At 43.7% G+C, this 25,041-nt stretch overlaps 1 protein-coding gene across 1 annotated transcript in view; it reads right to left on the reverse strand.

The window, feature by feature from the left end:
* slc15a2 (solute carrier family 15 member 2) overlaps positions 1-25,041 on the reverse strand; it is a 119,617-nt gene that overhangs the window by 52,901 nt on the left and 41,675 nt on the right. The window contains exons 10-14 of the mRNA XM_060827732.1: positions 24,344-24,430; positions 24,142-24,231; positions 14,935-14,979; positions 14,786-14,818; positions 9,582-9,670 (exon numbers count right to left, since the gene is read on the reverse strand). Coding sequence (XP_060683715.1) covers positions 9,582-9,670; positions 14,786-14,818; positions 14,935-14,979; positions 24,142-24,231; positions 24,344-24,430 — 344 coding nt within the window. The remainder of the gene's footprint in view (positions 1-9,581; positions 9,671-14,785; positions 14,819-14,934; positions 14,980-24,141; positions 24,232-24,343; positions 24,431-25,041) is intronic.

Genomic DNA, 25,041 nt, shown 5'->3' on the forward strand with positions numbered 1-25,041 from the left:
GTATCCGTCATTGATAATCAGCAAATGCTACTGGTAATCAGTGTCTGTCATCAGTAATCAGTATATGCCATTGGTAACCAGAGTCCACCATTGGTAATCGGGATACGCTACTGGTAATCAATGTCCATCATTGGTAATCAGGATATGCCATTGGTAATCAGTGTCTGTCATTGGTAATCAGGATATGCTACTGGTAATCAGTGTCTGTCATTGGTAATCAGGATATGCTACTGGTAATCAGTGTCCGTCATTGGTAACCAGTATATGTCATTGGTAATCAATGTCCGTCATTGGTAATCAGGATATGCTACTGGTAATCAGAGTATATCATTTACAGTCAGTGCATGTCATTAGTAACCAGTGTCCATCATTGGTAATCAGTGTGCACCGCTGGTAATCAGAGCACACCACTGGTAATCGGTGTATACCGTTGCAAATCGGTGTATACTATAGATAATCAGAGTATATGATGGGGAATGTGAATCATAATGGCCCATCTGCAACTCTCTGAGGAAGGGAATTCCAAAGATTCTCACCCCATCTTCAGGTGAAAGAATGTTTCCTCAGCTCAGTCCTAAATCATCAGCCTGTTAACCTGTGACCCTGTCCCTGCATTCAAGATTCCCTGGCCAGGGGTAATAACCTCTCAATGTACCCTGTTACCCTCTGTCAAAATCTCATACAAATTCAACAATGTTGTAAAGCACAGTAGTCTCTTTTGGTTTCAGATCAAGCAATTTCATAAAGGCTGGCTGGGGTCTAAGGTGATGATGGTGGCGTGGGTTTGTGTATCTGATAGCTTTAAACCAAGGTGAGGGGGGGGGGTCTTAGACCAATTACATGTTTGAACCCCTCAGCATGGCCAATAACTATGGGAGTAAGGAAAATTACAGACCAATTAGCCTAACCTCTGTCATGGGTAAGATCTTGGAAACCATTGTGAAGGATAAGACTTCTGAATACTTGCAAGTATATGGTTAAATAGGGCAGAATCAGCATGATTTCATCAAGGGTAGGTCATGCCTGACAAATCTGCTAGAATTCTTTGAGGATGTAACTAGCAGGTTAGACCAAGGAGAGCCAATGGATGTTATCTACCTGGACTTCAAGACCTTTGACAAGGTGCCGCACAGGAGGCTACTGACTAAGATAAGGGCCCATGGTGTTAGAGGCAAGGTGCTAACATGCATAAAAGCTTGGCTGTCTGGCAGAAAGCAGAGAGTGAGGATAAAAAGGCTCCTTCTCAGAATGAAAGTGAGGACTGCAGATGCTGGAGATCTGAGTCAAAAAGTGTGGAGCTCGAAAAGCACAGCAGGTCAGGCAGCATTGGAGGAGCAGGAGAGTCGACGATTCGGCCATAAGCCCTTTATCAGGATTTGCGTTCCCGATAAAGGGCTTATGCCTGAAATGTTGACTCTCCTGCTCCTCTGATGCTGCCTGACCTGCTGTACGTTTGCAGTGCCACAGTCTTTGACTCCTTCTTAGGTTGGCAGTTGGTGACAAGTGGTGTTCCGCAAGGATTAGTGTTGGGACCATAACTTTTCACTTTATATATTAATGATCGAGATGAAGGAACAGAGGGCATTCTGGCGAAGTTTGCAGATGATATAAAGATAGGTAGAGGGACGGGTAGCATTGAGGAGGTGGGGAAGCTGCAGAAGGATTTGGACAGTTTAAGCGAGTGGGCAAAGAAGTGGCAGATAGACTACAACGTGGGAAAGTGTGAGGTCATGCACCTTGGTCAGAAGAATAGATTTATGGACTATTTTCTCAATAGGGAAGAAAATTTAAAAATCTGAACTGCAAAGGGACTTGGGAGTTCTGGTCCAGGATTCTCTCAAGGTAAACTTGCAGTAGTTGGGAAGGCAAATGGAATGAGGCCACATTTGGAGTATTGTATGCAGTTTTGGGCCCCAAATCTCAGGAAGGATGTACTGGCCCTGGAGCATGTTCAGAGGAGGCTCACGAGAATGGTCCCAGGAATGAAAGCTTAACATACGAGGAACGTTTGAGGACTCTGGGTTTATATTTGATGGAGTTTACATGGATGAGGTGTTGGCGGGGGGGCGGGGGGGCGGGGGGGGGGGTATCTGGTTAAAACTTACAGAACACTGAATTGCCTGGATAGAGTAGATGTTAGGAAGATGTTTTTATTGGTAGGAAAGACTAGGACCCAAGGGCACAGCCTTACAGTAAAAGGAAGACTTTTCAGAACGGAGATAAGGAGAAACTTCTTCAGCCAGAGAGTGTTGAATAAGACCATAAGACCATAAGACATAGGAGTGGAAGTAAGGCCATTCGGCCCATCGAGTCCACTCCGCCAGTCAATCATGGCTGATGGGCAGTTCAACTCCACTTACCCGCATTCTCCCCGTAGCCTTTAATTCCTCGAGACATCAAGAATCTATCAATCTCTGTCTTGAAGACATTTAGCGTCCCGGCCTCCACTGCACTCTGCGGCAATGAATTCCACAGGCCCACCACTCTCTGGTTGAAGAAATGTCTCCGCATTTCTGTTCTGAATTGACCCCCTCTAATTTTAAGGCTGTGTCCACGGGTCCTAGTCTCCTCGCCTAACGGAAACAACTTCCGAGCGTCCACCTTTTCCAAGCCATATATTATCTTGTAAGTTTCTATTAAGTCTCCCCTTAATCTTCTAAACTCCAATGAATACAATCCCAGGATCCTCAGCCGCTCCTCGTATGTTAGACCAACCATTCCAGGGATCATCCGTGTGAATCTCCGCTGGAAACGTTCCAGTATGTTCTTCATGAGGTGTGAATTCACTGCCACAGAAGGCTGTGGAGGCCAGATCATTGAGTATATTTAAGATGGAGATAGATAGGTTCTTGATTGTCAAGGGGGTCGAGGGTTATAGAGTGAAAGTGGGACAATGGGGTTGAGAAACTTATCAGCCATGATTGAATGGCAGAGCAGACTCAATGGGCTGAATGGCCTAATTTCTGCTCCTATCTCTTATGGTTTTATGTCTTAAATGAAGGAACTGGTATTTATTTTGCACAACCTCAAGACTATCCCATAACACATTACGGCTACCGAGTTGAAGGCAGAGAATTTTAAATATGAGGTGTGTGTCGATGGGGATAGAGTGCAGCTCAGCAATTGCATGGTTGAAAGAAATTTGGTGTTGGTTAAAATATCGGCAGCAGAGTTCTGGATCAATTCCAAACAAGTGAGTGTGGGACAAACACTAGGAGAAGCAGACAGAATGTGTGATTGTCAGAAGGCAAATCTAATTGAGGAGTTTGGGTGGTTTTCTACATATAAAATCTAAACAGTGTGAAAAGGAGACATGAAGTCAAAGCATTTTGTCTTGCACTCGTCAGGATGGAAAAGCAAGAAAACCAACTTTAGAAAGCGAACACAAATCATGTTGCATAATCTTCTCCTGCTGTATAAATTGCTGTTCCATCCTGACGAGTGCAAGGCAAAAAAACTTTGACTACATTTTAAAACAAACAAATGTTCTGGTTCTGTCCTACTAAGCGATTATTTATGGACAGGCTGGGAGAGTGTTACAGGCTGGAATTTAATCAAAGAATCCAGATGGTTTGTACATAGAATAATGGATACCTGGGAGAGAGCTACAGCTGGAATGCAATGTGACCAGCCCCTAAGGCATGAGTTATAATCCAGCTGAACTGACTGCACTATCTATCATTTATTGTCTTTAACAGGCACAATTTATGCACAGTGGTTTAACTAGGATTTTATGTCAGCTTTTGTGCTGTTTGCTAATGTTCTTTGAGCATGATGCAACTAACAGGAAAAGATTACAGTTGGGATTTCACACTGCAGGTCAACGGAGAAGCAAAATACAGCAAGTCTGCCGAACCACCAAAACTCAAGTGAGTCCCGTGATAAATTGCATTCCCTCCAACTATGAAAAATAAAGCAGAAGCAGACCAATTGGCCCCCGAGTCTTTACTTGACCTCTGTGCATTCCGTCCACACTCAATAGAAATTACAGTGAGCAACAATATGTCTATTAAAGACACTTTTTTCAAAAGGTTTGGTGCCTGCTCCTAGTTCAGGATGTTACTGGGATCCATAAAACGTGTCTATTAATAAATCTTAGAACATAGAATGATACATCTCAGAACAGGCCCTTCGAACCACGATGTTGGGTCGACCTGTGAACTAATCTAAGCCCATCATCCCACACTATCCCATCATCATCCACGTGCTTATCCAAGGACTGCTTCAATGCCCCTAATGTGGCTGAGTTAACTACATTGGCACGTAGGGCATTCCACGCCCTTACCACTCTCTGAGTAAAGAACCTGTCTCTGACATCTGTCTTAAATCTATCACCCCTCAATTTGTAGTTATGCCCCCTCATACAAGCAGACATCATCAGCCTAGGAAATAGACTCTTACTGTCTACCCAATCTAATCCTCTGATCACCTTGTATGTCTCTATCAAATCCCTTCTTAGCCTTCTTCTCTCCACTGAGAACAGACTCAAGTCCATCAGCCTTTCCTCATAATACCTTCCCTCCAGATCAGGCAACATCCTGGTAAATCTCCTCTGCACATTTTCCAGTGCTTCCAAATCCTTCCTGTAATGCGGCGACCAGAACTATACACAATATTCCAAGTGCGGCCGCATTAGCATTTTGTACAGTTGCAGCATTACTTCACAGCTTCGGAACTCTGCCGATGAAACCTAATATACCCGATACTTTCTTATCAGCATTATCAACCTGGGTGGCAACTTTCAGGGAGCTTTGTACATGAACACCAAGATCCCTCTGCACATCCACACTACTACACACATTTCCATTGACCCAGTATTCTGCCTTCCTGCTATTCTTCCCAAAGTGAATCACCTCACATTTCACTGCATTGAACTCCATTTGCCACCTTTCTGCCCAATTCTGCAGGTTGTCCAAGTCACTCCCTGCAGCCTGTAAAATTCTTCGACATTGTCCACCAACTTTAGTGTCATCTGCAAACTTACCAACCCATCCATCTATGCTTATTTTGTCCAAGTCATTTATAAAACTAACAAATAGCAATGGTCCCAAACCAGATCCTTGTGGCACACCACTAGTAACTGGATTCCAGGCTGAATATTTTCCATCAACCACCACTTAGAACATAGAACATAGAAGGATACAGCGCAGTACAGGCCCTTCGGCCCTCGATGTTGCGCCGACCGAATCCTACCTAACCTATACTAGCCCAATAACTTCCAAATGCCTATCCAATGCCCGCTTAAATGACCATAAAGAAGGAGAGTTCACCACTGATACGGGCAGGGCATTCCATGAACTCACAACCCGCTGTGTGAAGAATCTACCCCTAACATCTGTCCTATACCTACCACCCCTTAATTTAAAGCTATGTCCCCTAGTAACACCTGACTCCATTAGCAGGAAAAGGTTCTTAGTATCTACCCTATCTAAACCCCTAATCATCTTATACACTTCTATCAGATCTCCCCTAAACCTTCTCTTCTCCAATGAGAACAGCCCCAAGTGCCTCAGCCTTTCCTCATAAGATTTTCCTACCATTCCAGGCAACATCCTGGTAAACCTCCTCTGCACTCGTTCTAAAGCTTCCACATCCTTCCTATAGTATGGCGACCAAAACTGCACACAATACTCCAGATGAGGCCGCACCAGAGTCTTATACAACTGCAACATGACCTCAGGACTCCGGAACTCAATTCCTCTGCCAATAAAGCCCAGTACACCATATGCCTTCCTCACAGCACTATTTACCTGGGTGGCAACTTTCAGAGATCTGTGTACATGGACACCAAGATCCCTCTGCTCATCCACACTACCAAGTAGCCTACCATTAGCCCAGTAATCCATCATCTTGTTATTCCTACCAAAGTGAACGACTTCGCACTTAGCTACATTGAATTCCATTAGCTACATTGAAGGCTTGTTGCCTTCTTACAGAAAACCAGTTTCTAATCCAAACTACTAAATCACCCTCAATCCCATGCCTCTGCATTTTCTCTAACAGCCTACCATGTGGAACCTTATCAAAGGCTGTACTGAAGTCCATGTATACCACATCAACTGTCCTACCCTCATCCACATGCTTGGCCACCTTCTCAAAAAACTCAATGAGGTTTGTGAGACACGACCTGCCCTTGATGAAACCGTGTTGACTATCTGCAATCAAATTGTTGTTTGCCAGATGATTACAAATCCTATCTCTTATAATCCTTTCCAAAACTTTTCCGACAACAGACATAAGGCTCACTGGCCTATAATTACCTGGGTCACCTCTACTGCCCTTCTTGAACTAGGGCACAACATTTGCAATCCTCCAGTCCTCTGGTACTAAACCTGTAGACAATGATGATTCAAAGATCAAAGCCAAAGGCTCCAACATTTCCTCTCTAGCTTCCCAGAGAATCCTCGGAAAAATCCCATCCGGCCGAGGGGACTTATCTACTTTCACACTTTCTAGAATTGATAACACCTCCTCCTTACTAGCCTCAATTCTTTCTAGTCTAGTAGCCCATTTCTCAGCCTTCTCCTCTACAATATTCTCCCTTTCCTGAGTGAAAACCAATCAGAAATGTTCGTTTAGCACCTCTCTGATCTCCACAGGGTCCACACTCAACTTCCCACTTCTGTCTTTGACTGGCCCTATTCCTACCCTAGTCATCCTTTTATTCCTCACATATCTATCGAAAGCTTTAGGGTTCTCCTTTATTCTATTTGCTAAAAACTGCTCATGTCCTCTCTTTGCTCTTCTTAACTCTCTCTTTAAATCCTTTCTAGCTACTCTGTAACTCTCCATCGCCTCATCTGAATCATCTCACCTCAACGTCACATAAGCCTTCCTCTTCCGCTTAGCAAGAGATTCAATTTCTTTAGTAAACCACAGTTGACTAAATCATCACAGGTTTTGCAGAATTTATGGTCTGAATTCACTAGAACAAGATTACTATGCATCATGTGTCAGTTGGCCATTTGAGTGTTTTGGTTAACCCCAACCCAAAGTCAACCAGAAGTTCCAATATCGATGGACCAAGCCTCATAAGCCATCTCCATATCTATCTCCTTCTAAGGATTGGAGCCAAATTTACCTTGTGACACACCTTAGAATGTTTTATTAAAGGCCGTATATGGATGCAAATTGTTGCAGTGTGGAGCAGGGATGTCTTGCCCCAATTGTACAGGGCTTTGGTGAGGCAACACGGGATTATTGTGTACAGTTTGGTCTCCTTGTCTGAGGAAAGATGTTCTGCCTATGGAGTGAGGGCATCAAAGGCTTACCAGACTGATTCCTGGGCAGGACTGACGTATGAAGACAGACTGTATTGGTTAGGACTATATTCACAGGTGTTCAGGAAAATGAGGGGGGAATTTCATAGAAACCAATGAAATTCTAACATGGCTAGACATGACAAAGGTAGGAAGGATGTTCCCAATGACAAGGGAGTCCAGAATGAGGGGGGTCACAGTCTAAGGATAAGGGGTAGGCCATCTAGGACTGAGAAGGGGAGAAATTTCTTCACCCAGAGAATGGTGAGCTGAAAGAAATTCTCTGCCAGAGAAAGTGTTTGAGGCCAAAGAATCATCCAACTCAGTCCCCTGTTCCCGCTTTCTCCCTGTATCTTTCGATCCCTTTAGCCCAAAGATCTATATCTACCTCCTTCTTGAAAAATGCAATCTTTTGGGCTCGATTGCTTTCCAAGCCAGGGAATTCCACAGGCTCCTCACTGTGGGTGAAGAAATTACTCCTCATCTTGTGAGTAGCTGAAATAGAGATAATTATAATTTTCTTTATTCTCCTGTGGAATGTTGGTAATACTGGCAAGGCTGGCATTTGTTGCCTCTGTCTAATTGCCCTTGAACTGAGTTGCTTGAAAGGGCCCATCTGAGGGCTGTTAATAATCAAGCAGATTGTTGTGGGTCTGGAGTCACATGTAGGGCACGTTAGGTAGGGGTGGCAGATTTCCTTCCCTAAACGATGGGCTTTTATAACAATCGATGACAGTTTCCTGGTCGCTGTTACTGAGGTGAGCTTTCAATTCTATTTGTTCTATTTATTCATTCATTCCAACAGTTTCCATGGTTGGATTTGAAACCATGCTACAGAATTATAGAGGGCTACAGCACAGGAAAAGGTCCTTCGGCCATTGAATTAGTGCCAGTCAAAAACAACCATTCAACTATTCTAATTCTATTTTTCAGCACTTGGCCCACAGCCTTGGATACCTTGGCACCACAAGTGCACATCTAAATACTCCTTCAATGTTCTGGGGGTTTCTGCCTCTCCCATTCTTATGGCAGTCAGTTCCAGATTCCCACCATCCTTTGGGTGAACATATTGATGTCCCCTTATCATTGATCCTTCCACCAAGGGGAAACATTCCTTCCCATCTACCCAATCTAAACACCTCATAATTTTATACATTTCATTCACATCCCCTCTCAGCCTCCTTTGCTCTAAGGAAAACAATCCCAGTCTATTTAATCTCTCTTTTTAAAAAGTTAGTCATTTGTGGGATGTGGGTGTCACTGGCTGGACCACCATTTATTGCCAGTCCCTACTTGCCCTTGAGAAGATGGTGGTGAGCTGCCATCTTGAATCGCTGCAGTCCACCTGCTGTGGGTTGACCCACAATGCCTTTAGGGAGAGAATGCCAGGGCTTTGACCCAGCGACAGTAAAGGGACACTGATATATTTCCAAGCCAGGAGTGATGTGTGGCTTGGAGGGGAACTTGAATGTGGTCGTGCTCCCATGTATCTGCTCCTCTTGTCCATCTAGATGGAAGTGGTCATGAATTGGGAAGGCACTGCCTGAGGGTCTTTGTTGAATTTCTGCAGTGCATCTTGTAGATAGTACAACTGCTGCTACTGAGCATCGGTGGTGAAGGGACTAGACGTGTTTTCAGAACTGAATCAGTGTTCAGTAATGTGTAGGTTAGATGCATAAGTCAGGGCTCAATATAGGCATAATAGGGTAGGGGAATGGATCTGAGTGGCTTACTCTTTGGAGGATCGGTGCGGACTTGTTGGGCTGAAAGGAATCACCCTCACCTTGACCTCCTTCCACCTATCCCACCTCCATCGCCCCTCCCCCTAGTCCCTCCTCCCTACCTTTTATCTCAGCCGGCTTGGCTCTCTCTCTCTTATTCCTGATGAAGGGCTTATGCTCGAAACGTCGAATTCTCTATTCCTGAGATGCTGCCTAACCTGCTGTGCTTTGACCAGCAACACATTTGCAGCTGTGATCTCCAGCATCTGCAGACCTCATTTTTTACTGTTTCCACATTGTTCAGATTCTATTCTATTCTATTCTATTCCCCTAGAGGGTGCAAAAGAGGTAAAAGCAGAAACTCTGTTGGCACATGCAAGTATTGGAAATATACTTGAGCTGCTGACACAGCCACAGGCCCAGGCGTTGGAAGGTAGGATCAGACTGAACAGCTCTTCAATGGCTAACACAGATACAGTCGGCCAAATGACCCTGTTATATGCCACCCATTTTCTAGTTAATCTTTTCCCCATTTGGTGACAGCAAATCATCAAGTAATCATGTAACTGGCAGTGTCACTTAAAGGCTAATGAATACTCACGTGAAGTTGATTTTACATTTCCTAACGAGAGGGTAAATGCCCATATCAAAGATTGGAATAAAAATAACAATCAAAAGGGCGTTAATAGTCTGTGGAGAGAGAGAGAAAACAAAACAAATAAAGCCATAGATAAAGCCAATTAACTGGATTAAATAACAGAGAGACTTGTATTTAAATGACAAATCTTATCAGCACTCTCAGAAATCCTTCACGATAACATCTATTCTAACAGGAAAGCCAAAACCTAAGCCTCATTCACCCTTTGTGGGTACGTTTCTGTAGTCAGTTAAGGGATAGAAACAGTGTCAGGAGGAAGCGAAGGGATTTAGGGACAAAGAAAGTGATAGGTGATCAATTACCAACAGGAGAAGGTTGCATCGGCCACGGGTGATGTTGGAGAAATGTCACTGCATGAGAAATCCAAGGACCCAGGCTAATGCTATAGCCACATGGGTTTAATTCCCAATACAATTTCCAAACTCAGTGATTAAACTGGTATGCCTGAGCGAGTGTCAGTGAGGCCCTGAGGTAAGACCAGTAAAACTTGCAAATGACACGTGCATAATGGTGTGACTTGTTTTGTATTCAGGGAGTCATTGTTTTATTGACGTCTGACTTATGAACCCTGGTACTTACAAATGTGATCCAACGTTGGTGTGTAATTTTAAAAATGTAACGTACAAACATTACCTGGACTTACGAATGGCCCCTCTGTATTGTCCTGCTTTGTGTTCCGGCATCCAAATGAATCAACTGGACTCCAGATCAGAACCCATTCACAACCCAGCACTGCAAGTACCTCAAAATGGAGCTTCAGTAACTCATTTTTAAATACTAAGTTTTTTTCCCTCTTGATAACTGTTGTAAAAACCCATCTGGTTTACTAATTTTTTTTAGGGAAGAAAATCTGCCATCCTCACCTGGTCTGGTCTATGTGTGACTCCAGACCCACAGCAATGTGACTGGCTCTTCACTGCCCTCTGCAATGGCCTAGCAAGTCACTCAATTCAAACGTTACCCTTGCCAGCAGCGCCCACAATCCGTGAATGAATAAAAAAGTCTGGAAGGTGGGGCACAGTTAGCCTGTGCCCACTGATTTGATTGGATGTTAAGTAATATGTTGGATTGCTCGGTTTGATGTAACCCACTTCCAGTCCAGGGCCAGTCGTGGAATAGTTACACCTGGGTTGTAACCTAATTCAGGCCAGGCAGCATCCGAGGAGCAGGAAAATTGACGTTTCAGGGCAAAATCCCTTCATCAATTTTCCTGCTCCTCGGATGCTGCCTGACCTGCTGTGCTTTTCCAGCACCACACTAATCTAAACTCGGGTTTCTAGCATCTGCAGTCCTCACTTTTGTCTGTAACATAACTCACTACTGTTTGACAGAGGGAAGACTGTTACCTGTTCACCCTCCTTGGCACTGCTTAGCATACCTCTATGGCAAGGGAGATTGTGGACAGACTGGGTGCGTTGTCAAGCAAGGCATAGAAGGCAAAGGAGAAGATAAGATCTAATACATTCAATGTGATGAAGCAAATTGACAGAAAGGAGTCAAATTTAGATAAATGGCAAAAGAAGCAGAGGGTAGAGAAAGTATATTCTCTGATGCAAGTTAAGGATATCTGCTGCTTAAGAGGATAGAGGAAGCAGTTTTGATAAGATTTGTTGCTCAGGTTGAGGTTCTGGAAGTAGGTTTGTTCGCTGAGCTGGAAGGTTCATTTTTAAAAGTTTCGTCACTATACTTGGTAACGTCTTCAGTGAGCCTCCGGACTAAGCATGGCATTCCAACCGAAACTCTATCAACAAACACATTGAGTTAGACCCCATTTTCCATTCCCGAGAAAAAGAACAGGAAGCAACTTCATCACAGGAAATGACATCATCACAGGAAATGACATCACAAAGCCAAAGAAATCCAAACATATAAATAGAAAGCAGGACTTATCAGCAGTGCTTCGCCTGAGGCCCACTGAAGACGTTACCTAGTAGGGTGACAAAACATCTTAAAATGAACCTTCCAGCTCAGCGAGCAAACCTACATCCAGAGGAAGCAGATTCAACAGTAGCCTTCAAAACATTAATTAGTTCTTGAGAGGTGTGCCATGTGGGCTCGGCCAACATCTATTGCCCATCCCCAGTTGCCCAGAGGACAGTCAAGAGTTTTCCAAATTACTATGCCTATAGACTCACATGTAGGCCAGACCAGGTAAAGATGGCAGATTTCCTTCCCTAAAAGGATTCATGGGCCAGATGGGTTTTCACAACAATCATCAGTGGTGCTCACTGTACGGCGAAATATTGATTGGATTCAAATGTTACCATCTGCTGTGATGGAATGTGAATTCATATCCCCAGGCTAATGTCTTAGATTATCAAGCCAATGACCTTATCACTGATGGAGGCTTCCTCGCTGAGCTGAAAGGTTCATTTTCAGACGTTTCGTCACCCTACTAGGTAACATCTTCAGTGGGTCTCAGGCGAAGCACTGTTGATAAGTCCTGATAAATCCTCAGGACCTGATCAGGTGTACCCAAAAGCTCTGTGGGAAGCTAGGGAAGTTATTGCTGGGCCACTTGCTGAGATATTTGTATCATCGATAGTCACAGGTGAGGTGCCGGAAGACTGGAGGTTAGCAAACATGGTAAGAAGGGCGGTAAAGACAAGCCAGGGAACTATAGACCGATGAGCCTGACCTCAGTGATGGGCAAGTTATTGGAGGGAATCCTGAGGGACAGGATGTAAATGTATTTGGAAAGGCAAGGGCTGATTCGGGATAGTCAACATGACTTTGTGCGTGGGAAATCATGACTCACAAACTTGATGGAATTTTTTGAAGAAGAAACAAAGAAGATTGATGAGGGCAGCACAGTAGATGTGATCTGCATGGACTTCACTAAGGTGTTTGACAAAGTTCCCCATGGAAGACTGATAAGCAAGATTAGATCTCATGGAATAAAGGGAAAACTAGCCATTTGGATACAGAACTGGCTCAAAAGTAGAAGACAGAGGTTGGTGGTGGAGGGTTGTTTTTCAGACTGGAGGCCTGTGACCACTGGAGTGCCACAAGGATCGGTGCTAGGTCCCCTACTTTTCATCATTTACATAAATGATTTGGATGCGAGCATAAGAGGTACAGTTAGTAAGTTTGCAGATGACACCAAAATTGGAGGTGTAGTGGGCAGCGAAGAGGGTTACCTCAGATTACAACAGGATCTGGACCAGATGGGCCAATGGGCTGAGAAGTGGCAGATGGAATTTAATTCAGAAAAATGCGAGGTGCTGCATTTTGGGAAAGCAAATCTTAGCAGGACTTATACACTTAATGGTAAGGTCCTAGGGAGTGTTGCTGAACAAAGAGACCTTGGAGTGCAGGTTCATAGCTCCTTGAAAGTGGAGTCGCAGGTAGATTGGATAGAAGGCGGTTGGTATACTTTCCTTTATTGGTCAGAGTATTGAGTACAGGAGTTGGGAGGTCATGTTGTGGTTGTACAGGACATTGGTTAGGCCACTGTTGGAATATTGAGTGCAATTCTGGTGTCCTTCCTATCGGAAAGATGTTGTGAAACTTGAAAGGGTTCAGAAAGATTTACAAGGATGTTGCCAGGGTTGGAGGATTTGAGCTGTAGGGAGAGGCTGAATAGACTGATGCTGTTTTCCCTGGAGCGTCGGAGGCTGAGGGGTGACCTTATAGAGGTTTACAAAATTGAGGGGCGTAGATAGGATAAATAGAATAAGTCTTTTCCCTGGGATTGGGGAGTCCAGAACTAGAGGGCATAGGTTTAGGGTGAGAGGGGGAAGATATAAAAGAGACCTACGGGGCAACGTTTTCATGCAGAGGGTGGTACGTGTATGGAATGAGCTGCCAGAGGAAGTGGTGGAGGCTGGTACAATTGCAACATTTAAGAGGCATTTGGATGAGTATATGAATAGGAAGGGTTTGGAGGGATATGGGGTGGGAGCTGGCAGGTGGGATTAAATTGGGTTGGGATATCTGGTCAGCATGGACGGGTTGGACCCAAGGGTCTGTTTCTATGCTGTACATCTCTACGACTCTATGACTCTATAAGTGTATTAAAGGTCATGGAGTAAAATTAGGCATATGGAGTCAATCCCAAGAGCTAGGTTTGTGCACAAAAAAAAAGTACAGGAAATCAACATTTGCCCATCTGTTTTTCTTTTTACATTCTAGCTGAAGGAATAAATATTGATACTGAAATAAATTAGAATGCTATTTTTAAGCAGGAAATGTGGTTGCCAAATTTGATCATAAATGTGACATAAATGGGCGGCATGGTAGCACAGTGGTTAGCACTGCTGCCTCACAGCGCCAGAGACCCAGGTTCAATTCCAGCCTCAGGCGACTGCCTGTGTGGAGTTTGCACATTCTCCCTGTGTCTGCGTGGGTTTCCTCTGGCTGCTCTGGTTTCCTCCCACAGTCAAAAAATGTGCAGGTTAGGTGAATTGGCCATGCTAAATTGCCCGTAGTGTTCGGTGAAGGGGTAAATGCAGGGAAATGGATCTGGGTGGGTTGCGGCTTCGGCGGGTCAGCGTGGACTTGTTAGGCCGAAGGTCCTGTTTCCACACTGTAAGTAATCTCATCTAATCTCTAATGCTCGATAATCAGCTTAATTGATATTGATTAAAGGTTAAATATTGATTGGATCACCAGTGATATTCCTTTTCTCTGAAACAGTGCCATGGGATCTTTCACATTAATCTGACAGCGCACATCACAACATAACCTTTCTCCAAAAGACACAGTTATCTATCAACACCAGTTCCGGTGTGTTAAGCTTAAGTCTCTGGAGTTGGGTTTTGATTTCACAGGCTCTGGACTCAGAGACAAGAATGCAACACAGAAAGCAAATATTGTCACTCACTGTCTGTGTTCAGATGTGGTGAATAGTCAGCAACAGGGGAGAGATGGAAAATGCCGAAGCTGCACCGTAATTTAATTCAGCTACATCAGGCTTGGGAAAGTCAGGAAGGTAAATGATCTTAAATTCCTTATTGAGTTATCTCAATGATATCTTAGTCATAACCCTCTTTTTCAGGGCAATTCAGGTTGGGCAATATATGTTGGCCTATCCGACATCACTCACATCATGTTAAAGAATAAGATTTTAAAAAGCAGAAACATTTCACTCGTGAGTTCCATACAAAAGGTTAATGATTGAGAAGTTAGAACATATTTCATGTTACCTGCATCTGATCTGGTTGGATAACGAACCCACCCTGAAATATGAGCAAAAGTGTTAATGGCTGTGTGTAATGAGGAAGCTTTGGTCAGATCTTTTCTAGTTACTGTGATAACTCCGAGAGAGGTACAGATTCTCATTTAAATTACTTACAAAGTTGGAATTCATTCTGGCAGCCTGCAGAGTCCATCGTGATCCCTGAGTAAACATTAACACAAAGTTCTTGGTTGATTTAAGATGTTAAAACGTTCATTGTTCGCAGAACCTCAGGCCACCCCGAGTTACTGTGGAGCCAACAAACCATTTTGAGGGACAGCAATTGTTACATTGTGGGAAACCTGCACAGCAAGCTCCCACAAACCGAGGTCCCGCACCTGCTGAGTTAAAATGCTGGAGAAACTCAGCAGGTCTGGCAGGGTCTGAGGAGAGGGCAACGGAGTTACCACTCTTACCTGCTTTACTTTATGACACGAAAGACAAGATTGATCTCTGTTTAGTAAACCACTATCCCCGTGAACTGACCACACTTATAGATTTTTGTGAATGGCAAAAAAACAGCAAGACCTCCAAAGGCTATGCTGCTCTGCTTATAAATTGCGGTGTGTGATTATTTATGACCTCCTTATGGAGAGTAAACAAGGTTTTGGTCGAAAAAAAAAAGCCTCATTTGAGAATCAGTGCACCTTGCCCCTGAACTGAACAGTACAGGAGTTGGGAGATCATGTTGAGGCTGTACAGGACATTGGTGAGGCTTCTTCTGGAGTACTGTGTGGAATTCAGGTCGCCCCGCTATAGGAAGGATATTATTAAATTGGAGAGGCTTCAGAAAAGACTTACCAGAATGCTGCCAGGAATGGAGGGTTTGAGTTATAAAAATAGACTGAAATAGACTGGGACTTTTTCAACGGAGAGTAGGAGGTTGAATGGTGACCTTATTGAGGTTTGTAAAATCATGAGGGGCACAGATAAGGTAAATTGCAAGGGTCTTTTCCCTAGGGTGGGAGAGTTCAAAACTAAGGGGCATATTGTTAAGGTGAGAGGAGAAAGGTTTAAAAAGGACATGAGGGGTAATTTCTTTGCACAGCCAGTGTAGAATGAACTGCCAGAGAAAATGATGGATGCATTCAAAAGACATTTGGATAAATTCATGGATAGGAAACGTTTGGAGTGATATGGACCAAGTGCAGGCAGGTGGGACAATTTAGTTTGGGAAAATGGTTGGCATGGACCAATTGGACTGAAGTCTCGATTTCCATGTTGTATGACTCTATGAACAGTTTGTTCTGGCCATTTCAGAAGGCAGCTAAGAGTTAATCACATTGCTGTGGGTCTGGAGTCACACATACGCCTGACCAGCTAAAGGTTGGAAGGTCATCTTCCCTGGAAGACATTAGTAAAGCAGTCAGTTTTTATTACAATTGATCACAGTTTCAAGACTTTAAATTCCAGATTTATTAATTGAATTTAAACTCCACAAACAGCTGTGGCAGGATTTGAACCTGTGCACCCACAGCAATAAGCCAAGTGTTTGGATTATTAAGTCAGGGATATTGCCAATATACCACTGCCTCCCAGGGTAGGCCATCATGGTCTACCATGTACCTTGCTCACATGCTTGGACCCCCATTTACTGCAGTAAATGGCTGCAGGGTGAAGTCCTTAAGAGATCATTCTTTAATCTTTCTGTCCCAGATCTGATCTTTGGTGGGGGGAGGTTGAATTGGGCTGACAATGGGCCTTTCAACCCCAGAAATGATGCACTGGTGAATGGAAATAAAGGGCACTGTTCAAATGTAAGAAAGTCTTACATTTAAGACAGAGATGAGGAAGAATTCTTTCTTCTCTTAAAGGGTCATGGTGTTTTGAACTCTCTTCTCCAGCAAACAGTAGAAGGCCATTGAATATTTTTAAGGCGGAGGTAGATTGATTCTTGACTAATACAGGAGTCAGTTTGTTATAGGGAGTGGATAGGAATGTGGAGTTGAGGCCAGAATCAGATAGACCATGATCTTATAGACTGGAGCAGCAGGCTAGAAGGGCAGAATGGCCTGCTCTTGCTCCACATTCATATGTTTGCAGTTTTCAGTATCCCCTACTCCTCAAACCACTCTAAGGTGTAGTGGGGGCAGGGGGAAGGGAATTAGATCGGAACACAGCCATTTTTGGAATACCGCATGTAATTCTGGTCTTTCTGCTAGAGGAAAGATGTTGTGAAACTTGAAAGGGTGCAGAAAAGAGCTATAAGGATGTTGCCGGGATTGAAGGGTTTGAGCTATCGGGACAGGCTAGATAGGCTGGGGCTGTTTTCCCTGGAGCGTCAGAGGCTGAGGTGTGACCTTATAGAGGTTTACAAAATCGTGAGGGGTGTGGACAGAGTGAGTAGCCGAGGTCTTTTTCCAAGGTTAGGGGAGTCCAAAACTAGTGGGCATAGGTTTAAGGTGAGCAGGGAAATATTTAAAGTGGGCAACGTTTTCACGCAGAGAGTGGTGCGTTTATGGAATGAGCAGCCAGAGGAAGTGGTGGAGGCTGGTACAATTACAACATTTAGAACATAGAACATAGAACAGTACAGCACAGAACAGGCCCTTCAGCCCACGATGTTGTGCCAACCATTGATCCTCATGTATGCACCTTCAAATTATCTGTGACCATATGCATGTCCAGCAGTCTCTTTAGTGTCCCCAATGACCTTGCTTCCACAACTGCTGCTGGCAACGCATTTAAAAGGCATCTGGATGGATATATGAATAGGAAGGTTTTAGAGGATCTGGGCCAAATGTTAGCAAATAGGACTAGATTAATTTCGGATATTTGCTTGACATAGACGAGTTGGACCGAAGGGTCTGTTTCTGTGCTGTACGACTCTTAGTAAACAAAGAAAATACTAAATAAAGGCTCAGCGGAACACTAAAGCAAGTAAAGTATGATATTGACTTCAGGGGCCATTACATGTTTAAAAACGCCACAAAGTCCTGGACTAATAACTTGAACATGATTCAAATGGAATCTTATGACCCTTGGACTCCTTTCAGTTTAATTTAGTCAAGTGTTTAGGGTCTGGCCAATGCCCTGTAATCTTAAATTCTGAATCTACAACTTGGTTGCAAGTTTCATTTGTCACAAAGCTAAGCCCAGCGTTAAAGTAGCACAGCGGTCCTGCATGTCATTTCAGTCAGGAAGTAATATCACCTTATCCCAGTGCAAGTTAAATCCGGACAATGTGGGAGAGGGCGATGCTGGGGCTTTGTCTACTTTACAGTCGCTCTCAAGTGTTACTGGACAGGAAAATCAGAAAAGCTGTAAACTCACTCTTGCCTGCTTTACTCTATCTCACAAAAGTCAGGACTGACCTCTGTTAGGAAGCCACTGTTCCCTGCAAAAAGACCAAACTTAAAGTGTTTTGCAAAAGAAGAAAAAGCGAGGGGAGGAAAGGCTTTCTCACACATCAGTTTGTAGTTAGGGTATGGAACGCACTGCCTGGAAATGTGGTGCAGGCTGGTTCAGTTGAGTCATTTGAGAGGTCATCATTTAATAAGGAACAATGTGCAGGATTAGCAGGCAAGTAGATGGTGATTGGCACTAAATCAGAATGTACAGAAATCGGGGGCAGACACAATGGGTTCTGCACCAGAACATTCTGTGAAATTTTACTGAGTGTATGGCCAGTTTTTCCTCAAAGTGTAGCACTTGCATATTTCTTGCAGTAGCACACAAGTGGTCCTTGAAGTCAGCACAGTATATTCCAGGTTGTTGTGCAGCCATGAACTTCACTAATTAGCAAACACGTTGGTCATCATTCCCAAACCTCATTACAGCAGACTCCGAACAACACAAATGATTTAAAATTGACAGCACATAAGCCAGTGTAGTAGCACAGTGGCTCAGTGGTTAACACTGCTGCCTCACAGCACCAGTGACCCAGGTTTGATTGCAGCCTTGGGTAATCTCACTTCCATCAGAAGGATGTTGTGAAACTTGAAAGGGCTCAGAAAAGGTTTCCAAGGATATTGCCAGAGTTGGAGTGTTTGACCTATAGGAATAGGCTGGAGCATCAAAGGCTGAGGGGTGACCTTATAGAGGTTTATAAAATCATGAAGGGCATGGATAGGGTAAATAGACAAGGTCTTTTCCCTGGGATGGGCGAGTCCATAACTAGAGGGCATACATTCAGGGTGAGAGGAGAAAAATTTAAAGGTGACCTAAGGGGCAACCTTTTCACACAGAGGGTGGTACGTGTATGGAATAAGCTACTCGAGGAAGTGGTGGAGGTTGGTATATTTACAACATTTAAAAGGCATTTGGATGGGTATATGAATAGGAATGGTTTAGAGGGATATGGGCCAAGTACTGGCAAATGGGACTAGATTAGGTTCAGATATCTGGTCAGCATAGACAAGTTGGTCTGAAGAGTCTATTTCCGTGCTGTACATCGCATAGACTCTATGATTATTGGAATTTACACATTCTCCCTGTGTCTGTGTGGGTTTCCTCTGGGTGCTCTGGTTTCCTCCCACAGTGCAAAGCTGTGCAGGTTAGGTGAATTGGCCAGGCTAGTATCCAGGGTGTACAAGCTAGATGGATTAACCATGGGAAATGTAGGGTGATAGGGTAGGGAAGTGGATCTGGGTGAGGTGCTCTTTGGTGTGGCCCTGATGGCAAATGGCCCCCCTCGGCACTACAGGGATTCCATGTCTTATGTTCCAAGCGTTCTCCTACTTTATCATCCCATTCTATTGGAGTGCCCACCTCTTCTTTTCTAACTCATGTACTTCTGTAACTTCTTCTGAAATATTACATCCAGACCCAAGGTGAGGTTTCCCAATTTGTTACCGTTCCAAATGGGATTCCCCAAACCATTAGCTTTCATGTGCGAGGTGATGAACTGGCTTCCCCCTTCTTTTTTAATCTGACCTTCTGCCAACTGGTCACAAGAAGACTAATTTTTTTTTAAACACGCATTACTTCCTTTGGGGATACCATTCTCCCAGAACCAAATGTTTCTATATTTCCTATTTTTTTAAAGAGAAGCCGATTTAATCAGATTTACTTGAATGAGCGAAAGGATTGTGTTCATTGATTATTAAACATGAGAAGAAATACTAACACAACACATGCAAACACAGAACAGAAAAGTAACTGTGGTGAGTCTAAAAAGCGCAGATAGTTGAACATTGTAATGGAAGTTACCAATAGTGTTGGCATTGATAGTTACACAATCAGCCTCACAGTCTTGTTCGAAGAAATTTTTGTATTTCTAATTCTTTTTAGCACTCAGAGCAAGACAGAGTTTTGTTATTCTGTTTCCTTTCTTCTGGTTTATAGCACTTGGAGTGATGGAATGTCCTTACCTGTAACCCAGGGGTGACTAGGGAATATTTCTTCAACTGTGACTTTCACAGCATGCTAACACTCCCTAAGCTGGTATATACAAGAGAATTCAGTCTCACTAATCCCTTCCAGTAGAGATTTTATCTTTTCTTAAGCCCTGTCATTGTGTATTCTTCAAAGGGAAAAGTACAAAATGTGTTTGCAGTTTGTGACAAAATCCACAGGGAGTAATTTGCTGTTGAGAAGGCAGTTGTCAGGATGGGTGTTCTGGCTTCATCTTTTTCAGTTATGAGACCATAGGCCTCTTCTGGAGTACTGTGTGCAGTTCTGTTCACCCTGTTGTAGGAAGGATATTATGAAGGTGGGGACGGTTCAGGAGGAAGTTGCCAGGAATGGAGAGTTTGCGTTATAAGGTGAGGCTGGCTAGACTAGGACTTTTATCACGGGAGCTCAGGAGGTTATTAAGGTTTACAAAATCATGAGGGGTATAGATAAGGTGAGTAGCAGGTTTTTTTTTCCCTCAATAGGGGGTTTCAAGATTAGGTGGCGTATTTTTAAGTTGAGATGAGAAAGATTTAAAAGGGACCTGAGAAGCATCTTTTTCATACAGACTGTGGGTCATATGTGGAATGAACTGCCAGAAGATGCAGCTGCAGATGTTACAACATCTAAAATACATTAGGATAGTTACATGAATAGGAGAAAGTGAGGACTGTAGAAGCTGGAGTACCAGAGTTGAAAAATGTGGTGCTGGAAAAACACAGCAGCCAGGCAGCATCCGAGGAGCAGGAGAATCGATGTTTTGGGCCTGAAGAAGGGCTTATGCCCGAAACGTCGATTCTCCTCCTCCTTGGATGCTGCCTGGCCGCTGTGTTTCTCCAGCACCACATTTTTCAACTCTAGTTACATGAATAGGAAAGGTTCAGAGGGAAATAGGCCAAATGTAGACAAACAGGACCAGTTTAGTTTGGGAAACCTGGTTGGTATGGACAAAGTGACATTTCTATGCTATACAACTCTATGACTCCATAGTTCTGTCTTTTTGACTTGCTACTTCCCCCTTTTGAGGATTGGCATCTAAAATTCCCTCAAGGTGTGACAATCCATGGGTCTCTCTCTCTCTCTCTTTACAGACCACCATTTATGCGCATAGCCATATTTAAATATATTAGCCCACTTTGAAAATCACATTTTAAAATTACAAATTAAAATCAGGACAGGGTTCTGACCTGGAGTCATGACTTTGTATCTCTCTCCACAGATGCCATCAGACCTGTTGGGTTCCTCCAGCATGCTCTGTGTTTATTTCACGACACTGTCAATACCTTAAATAACAAAGGGCTAGGCACAAAGCTGATGGAGTGAAAGTTCCACCAAATAAACAAGGCTCTTCAACTCAAAGAGTGGGCAGTACCTGTAACATTTTATTTGATAAAGGTGGTGGAAACAGTGCATGACAAAATTTAAAAGGGTGTTGGATAGGTTCTTGAAGTTGAGGAACTTATAGGTGACAGACAAGAATTGGGGTTGGAGTGTACCAATGATGGACTGTTTGTTACAGACTTGACAGTCCAACTTGCCTCTTCTCTACTGTATACCTTCCAATGACTCCATTATTACTCATATGGTGCATGTTTTCAAGACATCTGAGATAGAAACGTAATCATGGAAAATAGGAACAGAGCATGGGCCATTCAGCCCGTTAAGCCTGCTCCACTATTCAATACGTTCATGGCTACTCATCCAACTCCATCCCTTGTTAACACTTTGTATCCTTAGATCCCTTTAGCCCTAAGAACTATATGTAACTCCTTCTTGAAAACATCCAAAGTTTGGTCTTAACTGCTTTCTGTAATAGAGAATTTCATAGGTTCAGCACTCTCTGGGTGAAGAAATTTCTCTCCATCTCAATCCTAAATGGCCTACCTCATATCCTTAGAATGTGACTTCTGGATTTGGACTCCCCAGTCATCAAAAATGTCATGCCTATGTTTATGCTGTCCATTCCTGTCATAATTTTATAGGTTTCTATGAGATTCCCCCATCGGTCTTCTAAACCCCAGTGAATATAGAACTAACATCAGCCCACACAGGAACCAATCTGGTAAATCTTTGATGCACTCCCGCCATGGCTGGTACATCCTTCCTCAGATAAGGAAACTAAAACTGCACACAATACTCCAGGTGTGGTCTGACCAAAATATCGCAATTGCAGCAAGACACTCTTGCTCCTGTACTCAAATCCTCTCCCTGTGAAGGTCAACATACCATTTGTTTTCTTCAGGGTTTGATGCACTGCCGTGTTTCTGTCCTATACTTGCCCTTCCTCATTTGGGAAAATGTGTCTCCTTCTTGCTTTGGTTTACCATGTGGGCGGCACAGTGGCACAGTGGTTAGCACTGCTGTCTCACAGCGCCTGAGACCTGGGTTCAATTCCCGACTCAGGCGACTGTGTGGAGTTTGCATGTTCTCCCGTGTCCGTGTGGGTTTCCTCCGGGTGCTCCGGATTCTTCCCACAGTCCAAAGATGTGCGGGTCAGGTGAATTGGCCATGCTAAATTGCCTGTAGTGTTAGATAAGGGGTAAATGTAGGGGTATGGGTGGGTTGCGCTTCGGTGGGTCGGTGTGGACTTGTTGGGCCGAAGGGCCTGTTTCCACACTGTAAGTAATCTAGAAGTCATGCACCGGGTTTATCATCTGTGTTGCCCATTACCTCGTGTTGCACTCTTCACAGTGATCTGTATGGACTTCAGTAAGGCGTTCAACAAGGTTCCCCATGGGAGACTGATTAGCAAGGTCACGGAATACAGGGGGGAACTAGCCATTTGGATACAGAACTGGCTCAAAGGTAGAAGACAGAGGGTGGTGGTGGAGGGTTGTTTTTCAGACTGGAGGCCTATGACCGTGGAGTGCCACAAGGATCAGTGCTGGGTCCTCTATTTTTAGTCATTTACATAAATGATTTGGATGTGAGCATAAGAGGTACAGTTAGTAAGTTTGCAGATGACACCAAAATTGGAGGTGTAGTGGACAGCGAAGAGGGTTGCCTCAGATTACAATAGGATCTTGACCAGATGGGCCAATGGGCTGAGAAGTGGCAGATGGAGTTTAATTCAGATAAATGCGAGGTGCTGCATTTTGGGAAAGCAAATCTTACACACTTAATGGTAAGGATCTAGGGAGTGTTGCTGAACAAAGAGACCTTGGAGTGCAGGTTCATAGCTCCTTGAAAGTGGAATCGCAGGTAGATAGGATAGTGAAGAAGGCATTTGGTATGCTTTCGTTTATTGGTCAGAGTATTGAGTACTGGAGTTGGGAGGTCATGTTGCGGCTGTACAGGACATTGGTTGGGCCAATGTTGGAATATTGCGTGCAATTCTGGTCTCCGTCCTATTGGAAAGATGTTGTGAAACCTGAAAGGGTTCAGAAAAGATTTACAAGGATGTTGCCAGGATTGGAGGATTTGAGCTATAGGGAGAGGCTGAACAGACTGGGGCTGTTTTCCCTGGAGCATCGGAGGCTGAGGGGTGACCTTATAGAGGTTTACAAAATTGTGAGAGGCATGGATAGGGTAAATAGGCAAAGTCTTTTCCGTGGGGTCAGGGAGTCCAGAACTAGAGGGCATAGGTTTAGGGTGAGAGGGGAAGGATATAAAAGAGATGTAATGGGCAATTTTTTCACACAGAGGGTGGTACGTGTATGGAATGAGCTGCCAGAGGAAGTGGTGGAGGCTGGTACAATTGCGACATTTAAGAGGCATTTGGATGGGTATATGAATAAGAAGGGTTTGGAGGGATATGGGCCATGTGCTGGCAGGTGGGTTGGGATATCTGGTCGGTATGGACGGGTTGGACTGAAGGGTCTGTTTCCATGCTGTACATCTCTATGACTCTAAGTTTCTCAAACCCTCATTCATTGTTCAGGCTGGTGGAGCACAATTCCCTTTCCAAATGTGTTAACTCCTCCTAACTGGTCAGAGCAATTGATTATTCAGTGATTACCAACCCAAACCCAAGAAGAATCAGCTCTTTACCTGTTGCTCAAACAGCGCCCAGAACATTGGAAGTGGAAGGTAGAGGAACAGAACCCGGGTAACCATCTTAATATCTTTAATCATATGCTTCTGGAAGAAATGAACATTTAAAAATGAGTTTATCTGTATTTATTAGTAAATTGAATTATTTCAAAAAGATGTTCTGCATTCAAACAATTCAACAAAAGGAGTGAGACGTAACTGGATATTTTTCCCTTGCCCAGTCAAGCCAATGTTCCCGTCTCGGATAGTTTTTGCTGCGGTGTCTCCAGCGATTGGCTATCGAAAACTGGAAGAGAAGACAATTCTTTTTTAAAAGGTGGCCCCAGATTGAACTTTCAGTCTGAAAATGATCAGAGAATTAGGACAAAATACCCATATTGTATAAAAGATGTTAGACTGCATTGGAGTGCCCCATTCCTGATGAAGGGCTTGTGCCCGAAATGTTGGTTCCCCTGCTCCTCGGATGCTGCCTGACCGGCTGTGCTTTTCCAGCACCACACTCTTTGACTCTGATCTCCAGCATCTGCAGTCCTCACTTTCTCCTTGAAGATTGCACTGGGTCTATTTTGAATCCATCTAATGCTACTTGAAACTTGTACATCTGAGGTACAAAGGGTAATTTTATTGAGATGAAAATTTTAAATTTAAGTGTAAATACCCATCAAATTAGGCTGCGTGTAGATCCTGGGAATTTTCTGTCTTCCTGAATCAACCTTGTATCTTAAAAAGAGAATAGTTTTATCATGGTGCTGAGCCAAGAACACAAACATTAAAGAGAAGCAAAGTCCCTGGTAACAATATTCCACTTTTTGGAATTCTTATGCAACCGGTGAACAATACGAGTCATTTTCCTCACTCTGGGAACTGACTGCTTGATTGCATCTCTCTCTCTCTCTC

This window comes from Hemiscyllium ocellatum, chromosome 7, assembly GCF_020745735.1.
Source record: "Hemiscyllium ocellatum isolate sHemOce1 chromosome 7, sHemOce1.pat.X.cur, whole genome shotgun sequence".
Classification (NCBI taxonomy): Eukaryota; Metazoa; Chordata; class Chondrichthyes; order Orectolobiformes; family Hemiscylliidae; genus Hemiscyllium; species Hemiscyllium ocellatum.